The sequence below is a fragment of the Balaenoptera borealis genome, assembly GCF_965194805.1.
Source record: "Balaenoptera borealis genome assembly, chromosome: 15".
Classification (NCBI taxonomy): domain Eukaryota; kingdom Metazoa; phylum Chordata; class Mammalia; order Artiodactyla; family Balaenopteridae; genus Balaenoptera; species Balaenoptera borealis.
Window position 1 is genome coordinate 38572542 of NC_138871.1, and position 26172 is coordinate 38598713.

The following is a 26172-nucleotide window of genomic DNA, read 5'->3' on the forward strand; positions in this document are numbered from 1 at the left end:
TCATATGTTTTACTTCTACCCCTGTTCCCAAACCCAGAATATATTATTATTTAAACTTTAAAGTAAATTATCTTTTAAAGAGATTTTAAAAAATAAGACATGTATTTTATATATACTATTTATTTGCCATTTCCTGTGCTCTTCATTCCTTTGTGCAGATCCAAATTTCCAAGTAGTGTCATTTTTCTCCTGCCTGAAGGACTTCTTTGTAATATTTTTTGCAAAGCAAGTCTGATAATGATGAATTATCTCAGTTTGTTCATGCCTGGAAATGTCCATTACTTAGACTTTTTTTTTTTTGGCTGGAAATAAAAATTTGTGTTGGCAGGCTTTTTTCTTTCAGTACTTATATATCACCCCACTATCTTCTGACTTGAATTGTTTTTGTTGAGAAGCCTGGCAGTAGTTTTCTTCATCATTCTTGTGGTTCATTTTGGGGTTCATTCAGCTTCTTAGACCTGTAGGTTTATATATTTTGTAAATTTCTAAAACTTTTAGCCATTATTTCCTCAAATATTTTTTCTGTTCCCTCATCTTCTTTCCTCTCCTTTTGGAATTCCAGTTACACTTAACGTTAGATTGCTTTAAGTCGTCCCACTGATCCTCTGTTCATTTTTTTCCCCTTTATGTTTTTTTTAAAATAAATTTATTTATTTATTTATTTTATTTTTGGCTGCGTTGGGTCCTTGTTGCTGCGCACAGGCTTTCTTTTAGTTGCGGCGAGCAGGGGCTATCCTTTGTTGCGGTGCACGGGCTTCTCACTGCGGTGGCTTCTCCTGTTGAGAGCACGGGTTCTAGGTGCGTGGGCTCAGTAGTTGTGGCTTGAGGGCTCTAGAGCGCAGGCTCAGTAGCTGTGGCACATGGGCTGAGTTGTGCCGAGGCACGTGGGATCTTTCCAGACCAGGGCTCAAACCTGTGTCCCCTGCATTGGCAGGCAGATTCCCAACCACTGCACCAACAGGGAAGCCCCCACTTTATGTTTGAATCTGGAGTTTCTATTGCGAAGTCTTTAGGTTCACTAATACTTCCTTCTGCAGTATCTAACGTTAATCCCATCCAGTGTATTTTTCATCAGATTTTGTATATTTCATCTTTATAAACTGAATTTGGACTTATTTTTTGTCTTGCATGCTTATGCTTTCTTCCACCTTCTTAAAATATCTGGAGTATATTTATATAATAGTTAAATTACCACACTTGTCTATTAATTCCATCATCTGTACCATTTCTGCATCCCTATCTAAGGAATGAATTTCCTCCTCATTATTAGTCAGATCTTCCTGCTTCTTTACATGCCTGATACATTTCTGATTGGCTGTCAGACATTGTGAATTTTATGTTTTGGATGCTTGATTTTTTGGTATTCCTTTTAATATTCTGGGGCTTTGTGTGGGATGCAGTTACGTGGAATCATTTTGATTCTTTTGAGCTCTGCTTTTAATCTTTGCTGGGAAGGCCCAGAACAGCCTTTAGTCTAGGGCTGTTCCCCCACTACTGGGACAATACCCTTCTGAGGATTCAACTTGATGTCCCATGAGTTAGGAAGTCTTTCCTCTCTGGCTGGTGGAAACCCAAACTATTCTTTTTTTTTTTTTTTTAAATGAATACAGAGTACAATTACTTCTTTTTTTTTTAGAAGATTTATTTATTTATTGATTGATTGATTGCTATGTTGGGTCTTCGTTTCTGTGCTAGGGCCTTCTCTAGCTGCGGCAAGTGGGGGCCACTCTTCATCGCGGTGCGCGGGCCTCTCACTATCGCGGCCTCTCTTGTTGCGGAGCACAGGCTCCAGACGCGCAGGCTCAGCAGCTGTGGTTCACAGGCCCAGTTGCTCCACGGCATGTGGGATCCTCCCAGACCAGGGCTTGAACCCGTGTCCCCTGCATTAGCAGGCAGACTCTCAACCACTGCGCCACCAGGGAAGCCCCCAAACTATTCTTGATCCTGGGTGAACTCCAGAGATTGTTCTGTCTAATTGTTTGTCCTCAGTAACTTCCTCATATGCGTACTCTGATCAGTACTCAGCTAAAGACTCAAGAGGAACTTTCTACAGATCTCTGAAACTCTTTATGAGTAGCCTGTTCCTCTCTGAGACTCTGTCCACAAGTTCTAGCCACCTTAGTACCTCCAAAGTCCAAACTCTGCCTCCTCAATGCAGGGAGATTCTAGGGTGTTTGGGTTCTCTCTCCCTGAATTGCGGTTGGAAGTTCTCTCCCATAAATAAAGCTTGGACAAATGTAGGGCTCACATTCTTCATTTCTGTTCTCTCAGGGATCCTGTGCTTTTTGTGTCCAATGTCTGAAAACTGTTGTTTCATACATTTTATTCAGTTTTTTAGCTGTGTAAGACAGAAGCTATATCTAGTCTATGCTACTCCAGCATGGCTGGAAGTTTTACTGTTGCTTTTTAAACATACTTAGGGCCACAGTCTGCGGCTACATGGGTTGCAATGTGCAACTCCAGAATACAATGTGGACATACCTTCCTCCTATCCCCAATCTAGATTTGAGTAAAACAGAAGCCCTAATCACAATGACTATTAATATACTAAGCTTGCGGTCAATAAACCTCTCATTTGGGTAAGAATAATGACTCAAATGCAGAAAATTCCTAATTTATAAATGTCATGATCTCATTGTTTGGCATTTGAATAAATCTTCTCATCAAATCAATATCATAAATGATTATTTGGTTCCCACAATAGACCCATAACATAACTGAAGTGTAATGCCTTCAGTAATCGATTAAAAACACCTAAGTATCATGTATAACATGGTTGCTGTGGGAAGACACAACTGGAATTCTAACCAGAGATTCCAGGAACGTGTTTCCTTCATTTGTTAGTTTAGGGTGCACACATAATCATATGGAAGAGGGTGGGAGAATGAGGGTCAAGATTGTAAAAATTTGGATGGGGGATGAGATAGATACTAACTTGTAAACTATATATTAACACAGGGACAGACCTCTTTTTACCCATCTAAAGGTGTATTACAGAAAGATCTCTTTAGTTAAAATATGATGATAGCAAAATGAAGTGTACTTACTCATCCAACTCCTCTTCTTCAGCTTTAGAACTATCAGCATAGAGGTACTTGCTCATGTCCACCGGTCTTATATTTTTTCTTTTTGTAGACTGCGGAGGAGAATCCTTTATAGTTACAAAGGTTTCTGGCTCATCAAATGGGTTCAAATACTGTGGAGTCTGTACCTCTTTAAAGGGATTATAGCTGTTATTATAAAAGGATTCTTCTGGTTTTTTAGGTGAAACTGTTTCAGTGATTTGTTCTATAAAACAATAGCAAAAGATGAATTAAATCAAATTAATACTATCTGATATTTTCTTATATATTTAGTGTTTTCAAAAATACTCAATCTTGAATTAATAAACTCTATGGGGTTGAAAGAGTGCAGATCAATAATATGTTTTATGAAACTGAGTTATTTGTAGTGAGGTGGATGGACCTAGAGTCTGTCATACAGAGTGAAGTAAGTCAGAAAGAGAAAAACAAATACTATATGCTAACACATATATATGGAATCTAAAAAAAAAAAAAAAAAAAAAAAATGATTCTGAAGAACCTAGGGACAGGACAGAAATAAAGATGCAGACACAGAGAATGGACTTGAGGACACAGGGAAGGGGAAGGGTAAGCTGGGATGAAGTGAGAGAGTGGCATGGACTTATATATACTACCAAATGTAAAATAGATAGCTAGTGGGAAGCAGCCGCACAGCACAGGGAGATCAGCTCAGTGCTTTGTGACCACCTAGAGGGGTGGGATAGGGAGGGTGGGAGGGAGACGCAAGAGGGAGGAGATATGAGGATATATATATATATATAGCTGATTCACTTTGTTATAAAGCATAAACTAACACACCATTGTAAAGCAATTATACTCCAATAAAGATGTTTAAAAAAAAACAACATAAAATTGTCAAAAAAAATGAAAAATGTTTTAGAGGGGCTAAGTCCAGAAGATGTGATATCCAAGATCTTTGTCTACTCCAGGAATACTGCTCTTCAAAATAGCATCTTTGAATTGTTAGTGCCCTTGGAATCTCTATTAATGTTGGCATTATGGTATACCAATTTTGGAAATTTTAACCTTCTTAGAGGTACAATATTCTATTATTGCTTAATTTATTTCACTATACTAGCTTGCCGTCTCAAACTGATATATAAATTTCTGTTTTTAAAAAGAACATAAAATTGATTAAATTTTGGAAGAGTCTTTGGTAGTTACACAAGCAGAGACCACTTAGGAATCTGAAAATTCATTCTGGATATATAAAAAATACACCATATATCATTGAATTTGTTTTTATAAAGTCTTCAAAGAGCAGGTTTCTGTACACTACAAGTCCTTAAATCTTTAGAGCTTTTAATGGGCTTTTCAACATAATTCATATCCAATCAATACACCTCATTTAATAACGTAAAGGAATAACAAGAATTCTGAAGTTGAAAGAGCCACATTAAAATCATACTGAGAAGCAGATAGATGTGTTCCACTAAATTCTAAATTTTACTATTTCAAATTTCAATTTGAAAACAAAGGTACTCTTAAAAATAAAACTCTGACTTTAACGGCACAAAAAGCACTACAACAGTGTCATGTCCTCCAACAATACTTATGGAGTGCTTAGTACCAGGCTTTTTCTTTTACTTTTATGTTTATTAACATTTTAAAACAAAAACGAGGCAGAGTTCCATGGTGGTCCAGTGGTTAGGACTCTGTGCTTTCACTGCTGTGGGCCCGGGTTCAATCCCTGGTCAGGAAACTAAGATCCCTAAGCCACGTGGAGAGGCAAAAAAAAAAAAAAAAAAAAAAAAAAAAAAACCAACGAAAAACTGGAATGTATAATAAAACTGTTTAAAATTTGTATTTTACTAATATAAATATTTAACCAAATTGGAAAAAAGTTTCAAAAAGCCGATAATCACAGTTCAAAAGTAATTTTAATTATGCCAAGCAACTCTAACAAAATACTCTAGGAGAAGAAGGCAGAAAATCAGTTTTAAAATCTTCAAGAAAAATAACTGTTTTATAACTGACATTTCAAACAATTTAATCCAAATGTTAGAAAAATCTCTTGATTGACATATATTTATGATTTTTATATTTTAGAGTCAAACTACTTTTACTTATACTTTAGACATTAGCCCAGAAAACTTATTTTGTCTTTATATTGAAAAAATAAATAAAACAAAAAAACTCTGAATTGAATTTCTGTACACCATGGTGAAGCAATTATAAAGTATGAAAGAGAATTCATAAAATCATAATAAATCAACACTGAAATGAATTTAAATACAGCCTATGCTAGAGAAGAGACTCAGTAACTGTATCTTTTGTCAGACCAGGATAACACTCAAAGACCACTATAATCTTTATAATAATCTAAATGAAGCATTATCTTTTCTCTGTAGAAGAGACTACAGAGTTTTTACCTATTCAATTTTTTTTATTAACAAATACCAAGTCTCAAATGCTTAAGAAATTGATAAAACCTGTCAATGGAAATAAGATTTTTATTTTTACTTTCAGGTAGAGGATTACAAAAATTGATCCAAGCAAGTTCATCAGTTACAAAACCAAAAGCAAGAAAGTATTCAAACTGTAGAGCAAGATTTGAAGATGACAGAATAGCAAGAAAGGAGAGTTTAAGATGAGACTATTTCATATAAAAGCTAACAAATACATTTAGTAACTTTCTAAACGGGTCACTGAAGCACAGAATGTCATGAATCTAACAAGAGAACTGAAACTGTAAAAGCAAACAAAAACAAAAACAAAAACCATCTAAACAACTGTAACACATTTTATTTCTTTAACTACTTTTGTTACTTGAGGATGCATGTTTTTAATCAATAAAAATTAATAAATTATTTCTAGAAAAATGAGTGTTCTTCTAACAGAAAATACTTATTCTAAAGTCTCCAAGAAGTATATATTTAAAAAGAATACTGGTTGTCAAGTTTTTTCTTAGCTCTATAGGCATGATTAAAGTTTCTGAATCAGGTTGGCTAACCTCACTTAACCTCTCCAAAATAGAAATACAATATACATGTTATCTGCTACTCCTTTCTATACCTCAGAAAAGACACACATATATTTTTAAAAATTACTTACTTGATTTTGAAATGAAAAGCTCAAATACTCATATCTCAAAATATTTTGGTAATTTTTTTTAACTCAGTGTACTCAGATGTATTTAGTATGCAATTGAGAAGCTTTGTGGTCAAAAGAAGACACTTGATTAGCCATCTTAGCTCCAACTCCACCTCCATTTACCTAAAGTTCTTCTTCAAATCACTTAATTCCTCTGGGCCTCAGCTCCTTAATCTATGAAAAGAGGCAGCTGAACCAGATTACTTCTAAAATGTACTGTAACCGTTAAGATTTAAAATACGTTAAAATAAAATAGGTCATAGGGCTTCCCTGGTGGAGCAGTGGTTAAGAATCTGCCTGCCAATGCAGGGGACACGGGTTCGACCCCTGGTCCAGGAAGATCCCACATGCCGCAGAGCAACTAAGCCCATGCACCACAACTACTGAGCCTGTGCACCACAACTACTGAGTCCGCGTGCCTACAGCCCATGCTCCGCAACAAGAGAAGCCACTGAAATGAGAAGCCCACGCACCGCAACGAAGAGTAACCCCTGCTCGCTGCAACTAGAGAAAGCCCACGCACAGCAACGAAGACCCAATGCAGCCAAAAATGAATAAATAAATAAAATAATTAAAAAAAAATAGGTCACAAACAAAATAAAATCTCATTAATCTAAACTTACTAATTTAGAATTTGGTAAGAAGGGAGAAAGTAATGGAAGGAGAAGAAGAAGTGGATTATGAAATGATATTGCACAAATAGAGTGAATCCTTAAGTTGAAACCTCACTTTTCACTATGACAGGCAGTAGCAAAATTCTTTAAAGCTCATGAAGATTTCATAAGAGCAGTCTAAAAGATGTAAACAGGGGTTAATCATTTTTGCATTTACTTTGAGCAAACAGAGTTTAATTAAACAGAGGTCTTCTTCAACAGCTCTTTTCTAAGCTTTAAGAGTTTGAAACTACTTGATAAGAAAAATGACTCACGAAAAAAATACATGGTTTTATTTCTTACATGTTGTATATATGACAGGAATGGTCCTCAATCTTCTTTCTGTTCTGTGACATTCACATGCACAATTTACTTTCGTTACTAAGAGTAATTCTCAGCCAGAGACAGGGAGTTGGGAGTGGAGGGGCTCATCGCACTGAGGTGTGAGGGCCGAGAAGCTGTATAGAGAGAAAAGGCTACCTCCACCACCCTAATATGGGTATGTCCCACAACCTGACCTTGCTTGGTAGGCCAAACTAATGAGACTTTACTGCATGCCAACTAGATAAAATACTGTTATCTCTAACATTAGAGCTTTACTATTTGACCAAACTAACAAAGAATTAAAAAATAAGCCCCGGGCTTCCCTGGTGGCGCAGTGGTTAAGAATCTGCCTGCCAATGCAGGGGACACAGGTTCAAGCCCTGAGCCGGGAAGATCCCACATGCCACAGAGCAATTAAGCCTGTGCGCTACAACTACTGAGCCTGCGCTCTAGAACCCACGAGCCACAACTACTGAGCCCACGTGCCACAACTACTGAGGCCCGTGCTCCTAGAGCCTGTGCTCCACAACAAGAGAAGCCACCGCAATGAGAAGCCCGTGCACCACAACAAAGAGTAGCCCCCGCTCACTGCAACTAGAAAAAGCCCGCGTGCAGCAACGAAGACCCAACACAGCCAAAAACAAATAAATAAATTAAAAAAAAAAAAAAAAAAAAAAAAAGCCCCAAGTAAATGTCTATGTAAGGGTTCCCTTTTTCTTTAAAAACAATTCAATGGAAGCTACCCAGAATTGCTGATCAACTGCAATTGGTATTGAATAAATAATATTGTCATTATAAACAAAATTTACAAGTCTTTAAGAACAAAATCTCTTCCTGCCCTTACAGTTCAAGAGAACTTGACAATATACAAAGACTTTAAAAGTAAAGAAAAAAACTTGCTACCTTCTGAGTCAGGATCTCCAAATGGATTTAATTCTGCTACATCAGGATCACCAAATGGATTTAAATTCACAGTGGCCAAGTCCTTTTCTGCTTCATCCAAAAAGTTAAGTTTGTTGATAAGCTCTGAAAATAAACATACGTGTCAGTTCACTGTGGTTACAGTTAAGCATAATTATCATTCATTCATGAAATATCTCAAATTGTAAAAATTCATACTAATCATACCTGCAAATAATAAGATATAGCATTTTACCAATGACAGAATGCCATTCAAGTATTTTGTAGCATACCAACATGTTCAAATAAAAGAAAACAAACACATGAATTGGAAAATATCAGATAATGAACTAGAGAAACTTTTAGCTCAATCTAATTTGATCCAATAAAAAAGTACTAACATAGATTTTGAGAAAAAAACATCCTTCACTCCTAAATATGAATAATTCAAATTGATTTAATATAAGTAAATATTTCTAAAACAATGTTGTTATAATATATAAGCTAACTAAAGAAATACTGTCATGTTATACGACCAGTTATTATACGATGTTTTAAAATCACTGCCTATCAAGGATCCTGATACAGGCTTTGCTAAAGATAAGTTCTGTTATGTTGTTGCCTGTTGGTGCACTACAAATTACCAAAGAAAATTTATTAAAGGAAAAGCACAAAGACAAAACTGACAGCTAAGTACAGACAGAAGTCAAGAGGTAGCAGGTCACAGTAAATGCAAGCAATCAGAAGCAGAAAGAAAGGAAGAAAGCTCTTAGACCTTCAGAGGAACTGGCTGATTTAGCTGAAGGCATATTTGCTTGCTTTATGCAGTCATCTTGATCTTCATCTAAGCTGCTCAGAGCATTCAATTGGTTTACAATTTCTGTAAACAGAAGCCAGTCGAGACAAATGTAAGGTAAGGTCATTTAATTAAAGAGCCACAGAAGCATGCTGTTACTCAAAAAGACAAAGAGAGGGGATGTTTGGTTAATCAAGAGAATACATTCAGAGGATGTTATTTTTGATGAACTATAACAGATATATTTAACTGAAAGTTATTCTGTACTCATATTTTAAAATAGAAAACATTTTAAAAATTAAAATTTATATTAGTACTATAACAACTATGTTAACAAACACAAAACAAAGATAATAACCTGAGAAGTTGACATTGGCTTTCACATTCTGCATTTGTAAAATAGGGCTTTAAATGCATGCATTAAAAACAGAATAAGAAATATCATCTGATACAATAGAAAATATGTGCTATTTATTTTGTAATATTCTAAATTTAAACTATAAGTTTTAAGAATATATCTACATGAATCATGAACATAATAAGCACTTGTTCATATTCTAGAATTTTAAAAATCAGCACAAAATAAGAAAAGCAGGCAATAGCTATTTTCTACTCCTGCTTTCTAGGGAATCTGTTCTTTTAAGGGAACTCTTGAGTGTTTGCTTTAGGATATCTTATAATTTAGCCAGTAAGAGACAGAATAAAAAAGACAGGAACAGGTAGAAAAATCTTAAAATAAAAATTCGTTTTGTGCATAAAGAGAATTTTTTAAAATGAGTCATACATATTGTGGACAACTCCGAATATGTGAAATTATGATTCACTGGGTGAAAATTAGCTTGGAATAAAATAATAAGAACCTACTAGGGTATTCTAGTTAATCCTTGCCGTTTCCAAGCTTAAAACCTGAGAATAACTTAGGCATTAGGACAAACCAAATAGATCCAGATCATTCAGTGGGAAGTAAAGAAAATGGTTAGAGATAGACAATAGTTGTAAATTCAGCATAAAATGCTGTTTTTTAACACTGTAAATCTAAGTACACATTCTAAATTTTATGTGAACCAAATAATAAAATACACAGTTGTAATAAGGTTGCCTTCATCCATTCATTTGTTGTTGAACAAATACTCGTTTATCACCCTGTGCCAAGTACCATGCTTGGAACATAAGGATGAAAAAAACATAGTATTGTCCTCATGGAATTTACCATCGATAAAGATAGAAATTAATACAGAAACAGACAATAAATGACTACTAGAATATTAGGTGGTCAGAAATGTGTATTGTTGTATAGATCTTTGAGCCAAATACATATGAAAACTTGACATTCATTTCCGTTGTCTGAATGAGAAATATATTTTGCATGAATAAAAATGCTTGAGATAGTCAAAGTAAATCATAGAAAATAAAGAGTAAACACAATACCAACTGAACTCTTAATCTGAATGTGAATAATAAGAGTTAGTCAACCTTTATAAAGTATCTTCTTCCATTTTATCCTGCCAATAGTTTAAATCCCATTCTGACTCAAACTAACCTAGCAAATTCCTCAGTAGGCAGAGTTTATTCTTAAATTAGATCTTTTACCCCCGACTAGTAGTCATTGTAACTTTGTAATTTTCAGGGAAGTATAATGGAGAGAATCTATGCCATGTGATTACCAATGCATGACTGATTTTTTAAATTCATTACTAGTTTTGTATTTTTTAAAATTTGCAGATGGTTTATTTTTAACTTCAAAAATATGAAAAAAGAAATATTAATAACAGTTAACATTTATTAAGCAGTGGAAAGGGCTCTACATATGTTATGAGTAAATTCTCATAAACATCCTGAGGTATTATTATTAATATTCACATTTTATCATGTGTATTAGTATCATTTATTTGCACTGTATTCCCAGATGTGTAATTAAGAGGCTAAAATATTTTAAAATAATGTTCAAAGATTTGTAGTTTTCTTTACACATTTTAGTTATTTAATATTCTTAGATGTAATCTCAATGAGAGTAGAAATAATTTATTTAAGCACCTTATATAATGAGCAATAGAGGGAATACTGAAGAAATATTAAACTTGGTTCTTACTTTCAAAACATTATTATTGTTCCATTATAAACTTTTAGGTACAATGTGGGCATTTATTTAAATACTATCAAGATGACTGAATTACATGACTAAATTATTTACACTGTAATTTTTCTGAATGTTTAGAATATTTCCTTCCCCTCACCATGCTTTTGGTGATACCTAAAACCACTGATAAAAAAATAAACAAATAAAACCACTAATGACCATTTCCTCATTAATTAACCCAAAGTAATTTCTTATTTCCATTCTTGTCACTGATGACAAGTTGTCCTTCCTATCCTAGCTTTCCCTATTTATCTATAGCTTAAATAAATCCTTACTTAACACCTAGAACTTCTGCTTCTAGAACTTTCATTCATATTAACAAAGTGAAAAGGTAATGCTCCTCTTATTTGGTATGCAAATAAATCTCCATCCAAATCATAAAAAGAAGCAATCTCCAAAGAAATACCATTTACCTATATAAGAAACATTTCTCAGGTACCTATTATACTTTTTGGGGACAGACAAGTAAAGCAATATACAGTGTATGATAAATATGATATTTGTTATGACTGAGATATGTATCGTAGGGTATGTGAAACTAGAAGAGAGGCATACAACTCAGTCTGAGGTCAGGAAGCCCTCCTGGATTTATTCAAGGAGGATTCATTGAGTGAAAATAAGGCAAATAGACATCATTATTACTATTAAAATAAAGGAGAAACTGGAGGGCATTTCACAACGATGAAAGGGAGGCAAATGAGAACATGATATACTTGAGGAACGGCAAGTTGTTTGGGGTTTAAGATACCAGGGATGGGGAATGGAATGAGATGAGGTTGGCAAATGTCCTATCATGAAGGTTATAGTGACCAAAATAAAGAATGTGAACTTTACTCTGAAAGCTCTGGGAATCCATTGTAAGATCAAATGTATAGTTTAGAAACATCATTCCAGGAGCAACATGGTAGCTGCACTTGAAAAAAACAGGATAGGAAGCAAAAAGATGAGTAGTTAAGCATTACCGCTCCATGAAGGGAGGCACTTAGTAAATATTTGCTAATTAAAGAATAGATTAAGAAGAAAGCTTTGATGGTTAATTTGACATGGGGGATGGGGAGAGGAATCTAGGATACATGCCAAGTTTGTGTATTGGGTGACTGTGTGGACATTAGTTCTAGCACTGCAGTGGGGTCTACTCAGTTTGGCCATACCAAGCTACAGGTGCCTGTGAAACTTATGAAAATAATTCAATTGGCATTTGCATATGTGGGTGCACAGATTAAAATACATAATTTTGTTATGTATTTCTCCTTTTAAAAAAGTACTTTTCTGTTACTTCCAAATTTCCTGCAGCCAATGTGTTTTACATGTATAATCAGAAAAACAAAAATTAAAAATTTAAAAGAAGATTTACAACACAAATTTATTCCCAGAATTTTTTTAAGTGGGATGCTTTCCCAGTAATATACCACCCTGACCAAAAAAAATCCCTGGCCCAACATATTTATATAATACTTCTTACTTATTAAAGCCTTGTTTCACCAAAAATTTACACTTTGGAAAATGTTAATAATGCTATGTAATAGCACAAAATAATTTCTACCCTAGCACTACTCAAACTGAGCAATAAACCTGTAGTGTAGCATTTAGTCATCGTAACAGTGTGTCAATCTGGACTTGCTTCACACTGGTGAGAATAAGAAGGAAAACTAAATTAGGGGCAGGCAATCGAAGCACAGGGTCAAGTAATTTGAGACTCTTCTTTACATTAGGAAGGCAAAAGAAGAAATTGACCACCAGAGATTATCACACTGAACCAAAACAGGGGGATGGAAGTGGTGTCACAAGGAGTACGTGGGTTTTTCTTTTAAGAAAGTCTGTAGTGGAGTTAAAAGGGCAGGGTGTGGGAGGGTCTGCCTAGAGCTAGACCATACCTGCAAATCTTGCAGCATCCTCATTCTTCTCTCCAAAGTATAATAAGATTCAGTACAGGTATATCTCATTTTAAGATGGTCTAAGATAGTAACACTGCAACTTCTTAATAGAGATCAAGTTCCCAAACATGTCACTTTTCTCACGGGCTTGAGCCCATAAATATTTGATTTATGGATACAACTAACAGGTTTAATAATGTGATTTTCAATCCCTTTAGCAGGTCATATTGTAAATGAATGAATGAACTGAATGAAAGTCATAACACTTGCTGTAATTTTTATAAAGGCAGAAAGACATATACCTTATATTTAAATTTTAGCAATTGTGTGTTTTTAATCTATGTGTTTGTCTTATGTCTGTCTACATATCTATGCATATATATGTATCTATCTACAATATATTTCATTTATCTCTAGAAATGTTATAGTTTAAGCTACCAACCTAAAATTTGGTGGCTAAAAACAAATGATTATCTCTCACAGTTCTATGGGTTGATGCACTCAGCTGAGTAGTTCACTGCAGTTAGATGGTGGCTTGAGACAAAGTCATCCAAGGCTTGAACTGGGCTGGACGTCCAAAATGGCTTCTTCACTTACATGTTTGGTGTTTCAGCTGAGAGGCAGGAACAACTGGGAGCTGGCCAGGCATCTCTCTCTCTCTCTCTCAAGTGGCCTGTCCATATGGGTAGTTTGGGGTTCCTCTCAGCATAGCAATCTTGGGGTAGATGGACTTTTTACATGGCAGCTGGTATCCCCCAGAGAATGCACTAGAAGAGTCCCAGGTAGAAGCTACAAGGCATTTTATAACTTAGCTTTAGAAGTTACAAAGTGTCACTTCCCCACTGCATTCTACTGGTTAAAAGTGATTTACAGGGCCAGCCCAGAAGACAGGGAGGGGACTATAAAAGGGCATGAACATTGGGAGGCTTGTTTCATTGGAGGACAGTCTTTGAAGACTAGCTACCACACAGTAGATCAATAAATCAGAAAGTTGAAATCATTCATTTTCTTACTAATCTAACATATTTATAATAACTTTTATGTTAACCTTCCAGTATTTTACTTATGCACATATATGAAAGGCACAAATCTTAAACTGTACAACTCAATGAATTTTGACAAATATATACACCCAGGTGACACAAGAGGAAGAACATTGCGTCACACCCCCCCCACAATAAAAAAATCTCATGCCTCTTTTCAGTCAATCCCAAAACCCACCAGCTATAACTATTCTAACGTTTTTAATATAGGATTGGTTTTGCCTCTTCCAGAACATCATGTAAATGGAATCATACAGTATATACTCTTTTATGTAAATCCTCTTTCATTCAGTATAATGGTTTTGATATATATCCATGTTGTTAATTCATCAATAGCTCATTTTTATTGCTGAATAGTATTCCATTCACAAATATAATACAGTTTAGCCATTCTCCTATTGATGTACATACACCTGAGCTGTTTCCAGTTTGGGGCTGTTATGAATAAAAATATTATGAATATTTTTGTACTAGTCTTTTTGTGGATGTATGTTTTCATTTCTTTTGGATAAATATCAAGGAGTGGAATTGCTGGGTCAGAAGGTAGGTATACATTTAGTGTTATAAAAAACTTGCTAAGTTATCGTACCATTATACTCTCCATGAACAATGGATGAGAGCTCCATTTGGTCCACATCCTTACTGACATTTAGAATTTATTGCCAGTCTTTTAAATTTTAACCACTCTGGTGGGTGTGGAGTTGTGTTTCATGATGATTTTAATTTGCTCTTCCCTGATGACAAGTGACACTGAGAACATTTTCATATGCTTACTGGCCAATGGCGTATCTTTCTTTGTGAACAACAGGTTTGAATCCTTGCCCATTACAAAAAAAAAAAAAAAAATAGGGTTGTCTTTTTATTATTGAGTTGTAGGACATTAAAAAAAATCTATTCTGGATACAAGCCTGTGTCAGATATATGCTTTATGAATATTTTCTTCTAGTCTGTAACTTGTGCATACATTTTCTTAACGGTCTATTTCAATAAGCATGCGTTTAAAATTTTGGTCAAGTCTAATTCATCAAATTTTTCTTTCATGGCTATTACCTTCTGTGTCTTGTGTAAGAATGTAAGAACCCTGTGCCCACTCTCAGGTCACAAATATATTATATTTTTTTGTTTTTCAGAAGTTTTATAGCTTTAGCCTTTACATTTAGGTCCATGATCTGCTTTGAATTAATGTTTGTGTATGTGTAGGAATTGAGGTTTTTTTTCCATATGGACATCTAGGTGTTTCAGCATCATCTGTTGAAAATATTTTCCTTTCTCTACTGAATTATGCTGCACCTTTGCTAAAAATTAATTGACCAGATAAGTTTGGGTCTATTTTAGGATTTTCTGTTTTGTTGCACTGATCTGTCTATCCTATGTCAGTACCATACTATCTTGATTATTATAGCTTTACAGTAAATCTTGATGTCAGATAGTATTAACAATTCTGTTCTTTTTCAAGATTATTTTGGCTATTCAGTTCCTTTGCATTTCCAATTATATTTTAGAATCAGCTTTTCAATTTCTTTTTTTTTAAAAAACCTGCTAGGATTATGAATGGCACTGAGTTGAATCTATAGACTTGGGAGAAAGTAACATCTTCACAATGTTGAGTTCTCTAATCTATGAACAGAGAATCTCTATTTATTAAAGACCTTCTTTAATTACCTTCAGTAATATAGTTTTCAGGGTAGAGGTTTTTCCACAGCTTTTGTTAAATTTATTTCTAAGTAGTCTGTTACTTTTAGCCTCCATTGTAAATGAAATTGTTTTGTTAATTTCATCTTCCAAATGTTTGTTGTTCATATAAAGAAATATAAATTTTCTATACTGATTTTGTATCATGTGCCCTTGCTAAGTATAATATTGAATGAAAGTGGTGACAGCAAACATCCTTGCCTTGATCCCAATCTTTGGAGGAAAAGTGTTCAGTGTTTTATCATTAAATATGATGTTAGTTGTTGCTCACCATAGATGCTATTTATCAAAATGAAGAAATTCCTTTACATTAAAACTTTGCTGAGAAACTCGGTATTGAATTTTTTCAAATGCTCCTTTCTGCATCTATTATGATGATTACATGGTTTTTCTCCTTTATTCTGTTAATATGGTTAAACTGACTTTGCATTCCTAGGATAAACCCTTAAAGAATGCATGTTGGTACTTAAATATTAATTATCTCCTGGCTCCTTCCCTAAATAAATATTGGAGAGCTTCTAACTTCTCCTTCAGAGCTCTTACTTCCATCCTGGCCCTGTCAGATGGGCTCTCAGTATCCACAGAATTCTTCCAGAGTCTTGTAAGGGGTGCCAGAGAATGTTCAGTTGTCATTAGTACAAACAAAGCAGCATTAGGGATTAAGAGTGATATAGAAAGTAGGCTGAATTTGTAATCTCTATCTTCTGCCACTTCTACTATTCTCTGAGTTGACACATTTGAGTTCTAAACATTGGGAAGAGATACTCTTGCTTTCTTCAGTCTCTCACCCTAGGGTCTCAAACTCCTTTAAGAAAGAGGTAGCTTGTACCTTACAAACTTTTTAGCTCAAGGAACTAGAAATGCCCCACCTCTCTGCTTCTACCCTATTTTCCAACCTTAAAACCTAGATAACAGATGCAGTATTCCAGAAATTCTCATCCTTCACACAGATCTCTAAAATAGGTGGCCATTTAAAATTATTTTACTTTATAGAGTCCACAGCAATTCTATGATTTTGTTAATCAGTCTCCTAAGTACTGGAGAGTAAATGCCCAAGTAAAAACCAGAAGCAAATTAATGGATGTATTTTCTGACCAGGGCCCCAAGTTTATTCTGAGGACCCTTTTAATCTAAGAAAAGAGACCTATTTATCCCCATTCATAGCCCTAGCAAGTAGGACATTTAATCTCAGAGGGCTGAGTCATATCATAATCAACTCTGGATCCTCAAATATGAACTGTTATCTCCTCTACTAAGATCCTCAAATATGAACTGTTATCTCCTCTACTACCATCTGTGCTGTAAGATTCTGTTCCCTGAAGGTGGCCAATATGTCACTCTCTCTTCCTACTCCTGAATTAACTTTACCAACTATAGGAAAAGGATTAACAAACACCAGGCAACATGCTTATGGTAAAAATAAATCCTGATTTATAAACTGCATCTGGATGGGAGGACTCTAAATGGACTATATCCCTGATGGAAGGCCATAGCTTGAGCTTCTCTAATTGTGGAGACTCTCGTAACTGAGCATGTCCCTTACAGGGACCCTGAAAACTATACCTATCAAACTATTACAAAAGATAACAGTTCTTGTGCAACATGAAGATTCTAAGTCAAGGTAATCCCTGCTCCTAACTATGTGGATCTTGTCTCCTTGTACCCAAGTTGTCATTTGGGGAAGAGGTCAAAGAACAGTACCTAGGCTGCCATGAAAACTCCAGTGAAAGAGGAATGTTCTGCTGAATGCTGTTTCCTGTCCAATATCCTCCTAAATGAATCTAATACTAAGTTTGGGCTATTCAGGTCCTGTGAGTCTGAATGCCTAACTAGAATCCTTGCTGATCTTTGCCACAATTATAAGTATACCAGGGGCCTTTCAGGTGTCTCATGATGTCTGGTTTTCCCAATAATGCTCTGTTGTAAACTGTTTCGTTTAAACCTAATTTTCTGAGCTACATTCAATAGGACTTTGCCACTTATGCAGAATGTCTTTTTTTCCCCTTTCTGTTGGTGTGTATTCAGAAATTGAACATGAATCCCAAAGATGGTCATTTCACCAAAAACTGGTTCAAGCATTGTGAGGTTGCCATACAGATGTAGGCATTGTTTTGAAACCATATATACTTTCTAATACCAGCTACAGTAGACTTTCCATTCAAAGGCTTTGTTTTTCCAACTCCAAGGTCAATCACTCCCACTACATTTCAGTGATTTTTCCAACTGCCCATTCATGGGTGCTGCACCTCTGCAGAAGACATCTATACAGGTAACTTCAATAAAAGGTTCCTGCCTAAGAGCCAGTCCCTGTATCCAGTTAGCAGTGAATTCTGTCTCAGACAGACAGAGTAGGGGCTTGTGATCAGTCTAAATATATATACCATGAATTTACTTTTACTTCTAGTAAAGTCTGTAATTTCGGAAGATATACTTTGTCAGTTACTAATGATTTACAGCCATATTCCACAAGAGCACAGGCTAAATGAATAGCCTCTAGGTGTCAATCTAAGATATACCCAAAATAATTCTAACAGTCTGTTTCTTCAAGAAGCTTGCAGCTTAGTTGAGGAAATAATGTACCCATATAATTTTACTGATATAATGTGATTGCATTTTATGCATTTATAATATATACTTAATACAGGCAAAATTTTAAATAATAATTCCTTTCTCCATAAAAATTGTGTCAACAATTTTTAAAGCTGCAAGAAAGTGTGAACATAAGCTGTGTTTAAGTTATTGCCACTTTAGCTGGTAAATAAAAATACCCACCATACTTTATTTGTACCATGTTTATAAAATACATTGATTTTGTTTACTCTTAAGCTATTATTCAAACATTACTATTGTTAAATTTTAATATAGTTTTTATTATCTTAAAACTATTTTATTTAAACAGTTTTACAGTGGTAGTGCTGGTGCTGAAAAAATATTCCTGAAAGTTAACCTTGGAATGAAATTTACAGGTGCTAAAAAATGCAACTCAGGAGGCCAAACAACTGCCATAACATGCTGTGCTATTAATTTAAGTGATTGTCCTCTGCAAATATAATAGAAAATGCTGAGAAAAAAATGTAACATCAAAGCATAAGTATGTTACAATGATTGTGGGTTTACCGACTTCGAACTTGAATGTAATCACCCACCGTCCCTACTTACCTATGCTCCCTCAACACACATTTTATATTCATTACTTTTGGGAAACTAGTCTTGAATTATTTAAGGTCTGAATTATGTGTCTCCTCCAGATCACATTCTTTCCATAAAATGGGACCATCCCATCTTACATAAGATAGTATATGATCAAAGGTCAAAATGAATGGGACAAGATAACAAGGCAGAGTGATCAATATGGGCTACAATAGGAGATGGAAGCCCTCTCATTTATGGCCTTTCAGTTAACATATTTTAAATTCTCAATGTGTTCCAGACAATGTGCTAGAAGCTAGAGACAAAAAAATGATCAGAACATGTCTCTACCTTGAAGGAATTTCATAAAATATGGACAGTAAATACATAAATAAATAATAACACAAACCGGTAGCATTCTGAAGAAATTCTGGATCATCATAAATTACATTAAAATGATTGCTTCAGCTAGGGTCAGAGAATTTTAGGCTATCTAAAAAAGTTATTTCTGCAGTGGAAATTTTAGAAATTAAGGTATATATATGTATGTTTAAGCAATAAGGGTTGCTATGGTATGAATGTTTGTGTCCCTCAAAATTAATAAGTTGAAATCCTAATTCCCAATGTGATGGAGGTAGGGCCTTTGGGAGGTGATTAGGTTATGAGGGCAGAGTCCTCATGAATGAGATTAATGCCCTTATAAAAAAGACCCAAAAGAGTTCCCTTGTCCCCTTCCACCACGTAAGGAATACAATGAAAAGTCTGTGACCCAGAAGACGGTCCTCATCCGACCATGTTGACACCTTGATCTCAGGCTTCCAGCCTCCAGAGCTCTGAGAAACAAATTTCTGTTGTTTATAAAGTACCCAATATTTTGTTATAGCAGCCCAAATGGACTAAGACAAGAGTTCCGTTATAAAATCTAATTATTACTGAATCCTTTCATTAAATCTGTATTTTGCTCAAAATATGTCCTTTCTTTTCTTTTCAGCACAGAACTTGTGACATGCTGCTATCACCTTTTTTTCCCATTGCTATGATGAAAACAGTACAACATTGCTCAAAACATCTATGACTATGAAAATGTGTGGTTTTCTTGTTGCTACCTATGGTATTAGTGCCTAATTGAGATTTAGTTTTAACCAAAAGCCATATACAAAGAATAAACCATATTCTCTAATTAAAAGGTCAAATCACATCCCACTGGAATTATAAAAAACTCATGCTGTAAGAAAATGCCTGCAATTTTAAATGGTACAGCAGTAGCACAAAGGATAGAGTGATCAAGTTTAAGATGGAGAGGGCATGAAAGGTTTCTTAGAGGATGTGGCAAAAGAATTAAAATTTGAAGGATAGGTGGGAAGTCATTGGAGGTGGTAAGGGAAGGACACCAACTTACCTTCCTAAGTACTTCAACTAGCCAAATAAAACAAAGAACTCAAAGATAGCAAAGACATGGCATTTTAAAAAGTATTGTATGATTTTGCTGACATTATAAACAATGCAAATGTCAGCATTTATTATTGAAAAAAGAAACCCAAAATGTTATTGAAATAAAAATAATAGCCAGGAGGGGTTGGAGGGAGAAATGCAAATAAAGAGAGGAGAGAATCATATTGAATCTCACAAGGTGAGTCAACACATTCTGTTTCATTTTTAATGTTAGTAGAGAAATACAGGTTCATTCAGTTATCCCTCTAGCTTATTTATTTTAGAGGATACTATTCCAAAATGAAAACAGAGGATATATAACTTCCAAATTACTCTATTAAAAAATGCTTAAATAAAGAACATTTGAGAATGGCAAAATGTAAGGGGTGGGTGGGAAAAAATAATAAGAAAATTCCCAAATAAAAGTATAAAGTAATATAAGTGAAATTAAGTATGTCAGCTATCAAGAAATACAACCAAATACTGTTTATAAAGAGAAGTATTTAACACAGATAGGATTAAAAATAAAGTGATAAATACACCAAGTACAAAGAAGGCATGGATTACATATATCAACATCAGGCAAAAATTCAAGGCAAGAGGCATTAAATGGGGCAAACTGATCAAATTATAATCCACGATGAAGCTATAAGAGAATAAATTTTTATAAACTAAATAATTTAGGGCTGAAGTTCTCTGTCTTTCACTGATGAACTATACAAAAAGCATAAGAATATAAATGACTAAATAATATAAATGTAAAGTTTGGTCTAATAGCTACATGCTGAATCTGACAAATAGAATATACATGTAAAAAGATATTTATGGAAAATTTACAAAAACATCAGATATCTACACTACAAAGAAAAAGATCTCAATCATATTTTTTAAAAAATTGAAATATGACAGGCTTCAGAATCTTATTTGAATTAAATTAAACTAGAAATAAACAAACTAGAAATAAACACAACCCATGACAAAGCACATTCTCCAAAACATTCCTGGGTTAAATAAGAAATCAACATGGCAATCATAAATTAGAAAATAATGCAGCTGACCCTTGAATAAAACAGGGTTTAGGGGCATCAACCCTCTGTACAGTGGAAAATCCACATATAACTTATAGTCGGCCCTCTGTATTCATGCTTCCTCCAAGTCCTCAGTTCTTACATATGTGCATCTACAGATCGTGTAGCACTGCAGTATTTACTACTGAAAAATATCTACATACAAGTGGACCTATGCAGTTCAAACCAGTGTTGTTTAAGGGTCAACTGCAATTTATAAAATTTGCTCAGGACAAAACGTCTATCTTTGCATACAAGTCTGATCAATTCCTTATAACAGAAGTATTGCAGAGGTGAAGGTCATTGGAGTTGAGGAAGTCACAGAAGTTTTTGACTAAGAAATTAAATTGGTCATCCATGTGATCAATGGAATTCCCCCATACGATAGCAAGAATTTAGGCAAAGCCAAGAGATGGGTACCAAAGTGCCCAATGAATTTGGAAAAGTCACCAAGAGGTGAATAGATGATAGAAGTCAAGGGATAGCAATCCAGAAATTTACAGCAATTTATTAGCTGAAAGGAGTATGTATATAGTGCTTGATTTTCACTCCAATAATAAAGGTATAACATCAATTCCTTAAGGGTGCTAGCCAGATTGATGATAAACATTTATTGACCAATTAATACAAAGAGGTTCTAACCACTTACCATCTTAGTAGTTTGATCAAACCAGCTATAAGAAATACTTGCATGGAAGTGTCTAGATATAAGGATACATAAGATGTATACAAATTCAAAACAAAGAATGCCCATACAATTTATGTGAATAAATGAACAGGAGCTAGGAGAAGGTAGCCAATGCATCTCCTCATCTTACCCTTAAGACAGATTTTTACTTATAGAGGGTTCATCCATACATTGACAAAATAAGTATGAACATCTTTAGGCTACTTTATACTATAATCAGTAGTTCCAATAAAGTTTGATGCTTTCTTGACTAGCCTTGGACTTGATCTTAAACTGCTAAAATCTGTTATTTCCATCAGCACGTAAAGTTTCCAGAGAGCTAAATGGTATATTATATTAGGAAGCCTTAGGAAAGAAACAATACCTTGTTAGTGGAATTGTTTTTTTCCTGGGAAACAAAAATGAGTTTTTCAACTCTGCAAAAAAAAACAGATAAATTTTTAGTTTAATGCAAATAACACCAACCTGTAATTTTTGCTGCCTTTTCCTCTTGGTTCACTCGGTTCTCATCATCATCTTCATTATCTTCCTCAAAGTCATCTAAATTGCCAATGTCAGCTTGCTTCATACTCATCAAACTAGCCAAACTTTGCATATCTTCATCCCTATATCAATGATAATACACAATTTATTAAATGACATTACCTTAAAAAAGGTTGTTTCTTAAGAAAATAATATTAATACATTTCTTCTTTCTAAACATTAACAAGACTTTTTAAACAGTTATACAAAACTACTGAACAATCTAAATATTCATTCATTAATTTTTAAATGGCACCTTTAATTAATAGAAAGCAAACAGGATTAAAACTAACTGGTTAGGAGTTAGTTTAATTCTGTGCTGCAGATCTAAAATTTTCTTCATGGAATTAAAGTATGGTTTTCTGATCATGAAGTCTGGAAACAAAAACTTGTTTCATAAAACAGTGGGACAGTTTGCAAATCAGATGAGATCTAGACTTTAAAAATATTCAAGTTTGCAGAAGGAATTAGAATAGAAATTCTTAATCTGAAGTCCATGAACCCTTTTGGTTTTGTGGGTAGGAGTAAAAAAAAGTGGTAAACCCCTGTAAATTATATTTAAATCTTGTTTAACTGTGCATTTTTCTCAAAGGAGTTAAAACTCCCCTAAAGTTAAAAAACTACAGTAATTGAAATAGCACCCGAAAGCCTAGCCTTTTTAAGAATTACAGGATAGAAAATGACTTGGGTTAGTTAAATACCATATGTTTGACAAAATGTAAAAATGTTTTTATATCTAAGTATTTTAAGTATAAATTTATAAAGTTTACATGAAATACTCTAAATGTTAAATAATTTAAGTTTTCTTGACCTATTATTTTACTTTAAATTTCATATAAACTACAGTGAATGAAACATATTTCTAACATGATACATACAAACTAAATTTCAATCTGCTATACTTCCCCCAAATTCAGAAAACTGAATTAAAACAGTTTCTCATGTTTTTACCACAATAAAATAAAAACAAAACAAAACAAAACAAAACAAAACAAAACCACTGTTTCCTTTGTAAAGTAATGCTTGTTAACATTCACTTCTAAATATGGTATGATTTTGTAGGCTAAACTGGTTTTTGAAAATCTTTGCATTTTATCTCATATAAGCTTAGAGTTAACAAAATCATTTTCCCCTTTTAAGACAAATTTAGTGGCACAAAGTCTGCATGGACAAAAACAGTTGTATTACCTTATATGAATGCCTTACAAACTGCTTTCCCATCACCAGGGTATAATTTCAATATATAACAGTGTTCTTAAAATGTTAACTTGCTTAATTTTACCTCCTCTATTTTCACCCTGAACATTTTTCTTTGGGATAGGTGAGTAGGCAAGGAATGAGGAGATAGAGAGGTGGTTTAGGGTGTTCTGAGAGCATTCTCCACTCAAATTGAGACATTTAGTTTGACTGAATTTCCTCTCACCCAAATTCCAATGAATGGTGCTAAATCACTTACTGCTTCTGCCCAGCGGAAAGGAGTCCACCTTCAAAAGATCTTCTCTGACTTTTTCTCCCTTCTTTCTGTGTTTCCTTTCCTTTCATTTTGGCTTGAACTTCAGAGTAAGGTCTTTATTTTAAACTTTTCAATATTTAAGTCTACAATTTAAAGTCCTGAGATGAAAGACTAATTGCTTCCATCCTGCACTGTCCCTCCACCACACTCACATAGAAGCCAACTTTCTAAAGAAGAGGCTTACTGTTATCTACCAAGTCATTTGTTGCCCTGTAGATGAGTGCCAAACATCTCTTTTTGACTGATGTACAGAATCCAGTCTCATCAGTCAAGTAGACATGGCCAATTATAGTAACCACATTCCACTAGGTCAAACACATTCAGAACTGTGATGCAGATTAGACTGCAATGTTCATAGCTGCCTTCTTCCTATCACCTTTTAAGTCTTAGGCACAGAATTTCCATTTCTCCTCTCACTGATCTTCCAGTCCAAGTAGGTGCTAACCCTTTCATTACACCCAAAACTTGCACCTACCTTTGATTTGACTGTATGGAACAACTAAGATAAATGTTACTAATTTTTTCCTGTTCTAGGTATGTTTACCTCTTTTTAACCAGTTAGAATTTTACTCTTTTAGGAGACTAGAACTAGGTGTAGGAGTTATCTTTGCACAATGCCTATTCAGTGCTTAAGAAGTGATATTTGAAAAAGATAGTGGTCATAGCAAGCTGGTTACGTAACTGTACTGTACCTTCCTATATAAGTTTTGGAAGGCTGAGCCAAAGAATATGCATTGGCAAAAGTTCCTTTAATTCTCTCATTCCTCTTATCCTAAACTTTTCATTTTGGCTTCCTCTCATGCCTCAGCTGCATCAAACAGCTCTACAAATTGAACTGTGGACTTCAGAGTACAACTACTTACACTGAAGACATTGAAATATAAAACAGACCCTTATGATAACCTATAATATACAATTTAAATTTTTGAAAATTGCTATAGTCACTTTTATATTATTGATCATTCTCTAGAGTTGGAAGAGACTATAAATAACACGGAGTACATCTAATTCAGCCTCTGAAACAAAGAATTGGCAGGAATGATTGGTATGCGGTAGGATATTCTCAACTGTTAACAGTTTACTGAGTCAAAAGCTATTTACCTACAGTGTTTAAAACATACTCTATTTGACCTATGGTTTTCTCAGGGTATATGCCCAGTAGTGGGATTGCTGGGTCGTATGGTAGTTCTATTTGTAGTTTTTTAAGGAACCTCCATACTGTTCTCCATAGTGGCTGTAATGAGGTGGATGGAGTTAGAGTCTGTCATACAGAGTGAAGTAAGTCAGAAAGAGAAAAACAAATACAGTATGCTAACACATATATACGGAATCTAAGGAAAAAAAAAAAAAGGCCATGAAGAACCTAGTGGCAAGATGGGACTAAAGACACAGACCTACTAGAGAATGGACTTGAGGATATGGGGAGGGGGTGGGGTGAGATGTGACAGGGTAAGAGAGTGTCATGGACATATATACACTACCAAATGTAAAATAGATAGCTAGTGGGAAGCAGCCGCATAGCACAGGGAGATCAGCTCGGTGCTTTGTGACCACCTAGAGGGGTGGGATGGGGAGGGTGGGAGGGAGGGAGATGCAAGAGGGAAGAGAAATGGGAACATATTGTATATGTATAACTGATTCACTTTGTTATAAAGCAGAAGCTAACACACTATTGTAAGGCAATTATACTTCAATAAAGATGTTTAAAAAAAAAAAAAAAAAAAAAAAAAAAACATACTCTAAAGTAGCTTATTTGATAAAAGAAACTTACGTGGCTTTTCCTTCCCGAAGGAAAATGCAAGATAATGAAAACTGAAGAGTGGCAGATACAACTTTTTTAGACAATGGCTTGAATTTTAACTTGACATCAGTCTGAGTTGGCATTGGGCTTGCATACTGTTTCATGTTGATGCTGGTGGTAGCAAGAGCTTTCCTTCGACCAGAAGGGGATTCCTGGAAGGTAAAAAATCATTATGTAATTTGGAGTTATTTACTTTACAGCCAAATATTTTTGAATGTTATTTTAATAATATGATTAAATAGCAGTTGAGACTTCCCTTTCCAATGAATTCCTATAACATAATATTGAAAAAAATTGTAATAAGGTTATATCACAACTTTCATATCTTTAAGTAAGTAAGGCAGATAAAAAATTGGAGAGAGCTGGCTCAGAGAAATAGGGGAAGACTAGAACAATCCTAAATATCTCAGGAAAGGAAAAGCAAGG

The 26172-nt window shown here is 34.6% G+C and overlaps 1 protein-coding gene across 13 annotated transcripts in view; it reads right to left on the reverse strand.

Moving 5' to 3' along the window:
- EHBP1 (EH domain binding protein 1) overlaps window positions 1–26172 on the reverse strand; it is a 333981-nt gene that overhangs the window by 179038 nt on the left and 128771 nt on the right. For 8 of the 13 annotated variants that reach the window (XM_082358003.1, XM_082358004.1, XM_082358006.1 and 5 more), the window contains exons 6-10: window positions 25717–25898; window positions 22376–22515; window positions 8829–8933; window positions 8057–8179; window positions 3048–3288 (exon numbers count right to left, since the gene is read on the reverse strand). In XM_082358003.1, the coding sequence (XP_082214129.1) occupies window positions 3048–3288; window positions 8057–8179; window positions 8829–8933; window positions 22376–22515; window positions 25717–25898 (791 nt within the window). The remainder of the gene's footprint in view (window positions 1–3047; window positions 3289–8056; window positions 8180–8828; window positions 8934–22375; window positions 22516–25716; window positions 25899–26172) is intronic. The other 5 variants (XM_082358000.1, XM_082358007.1, XM_082358009.1 and 2 more) reach the window with 1 other exon arrangement.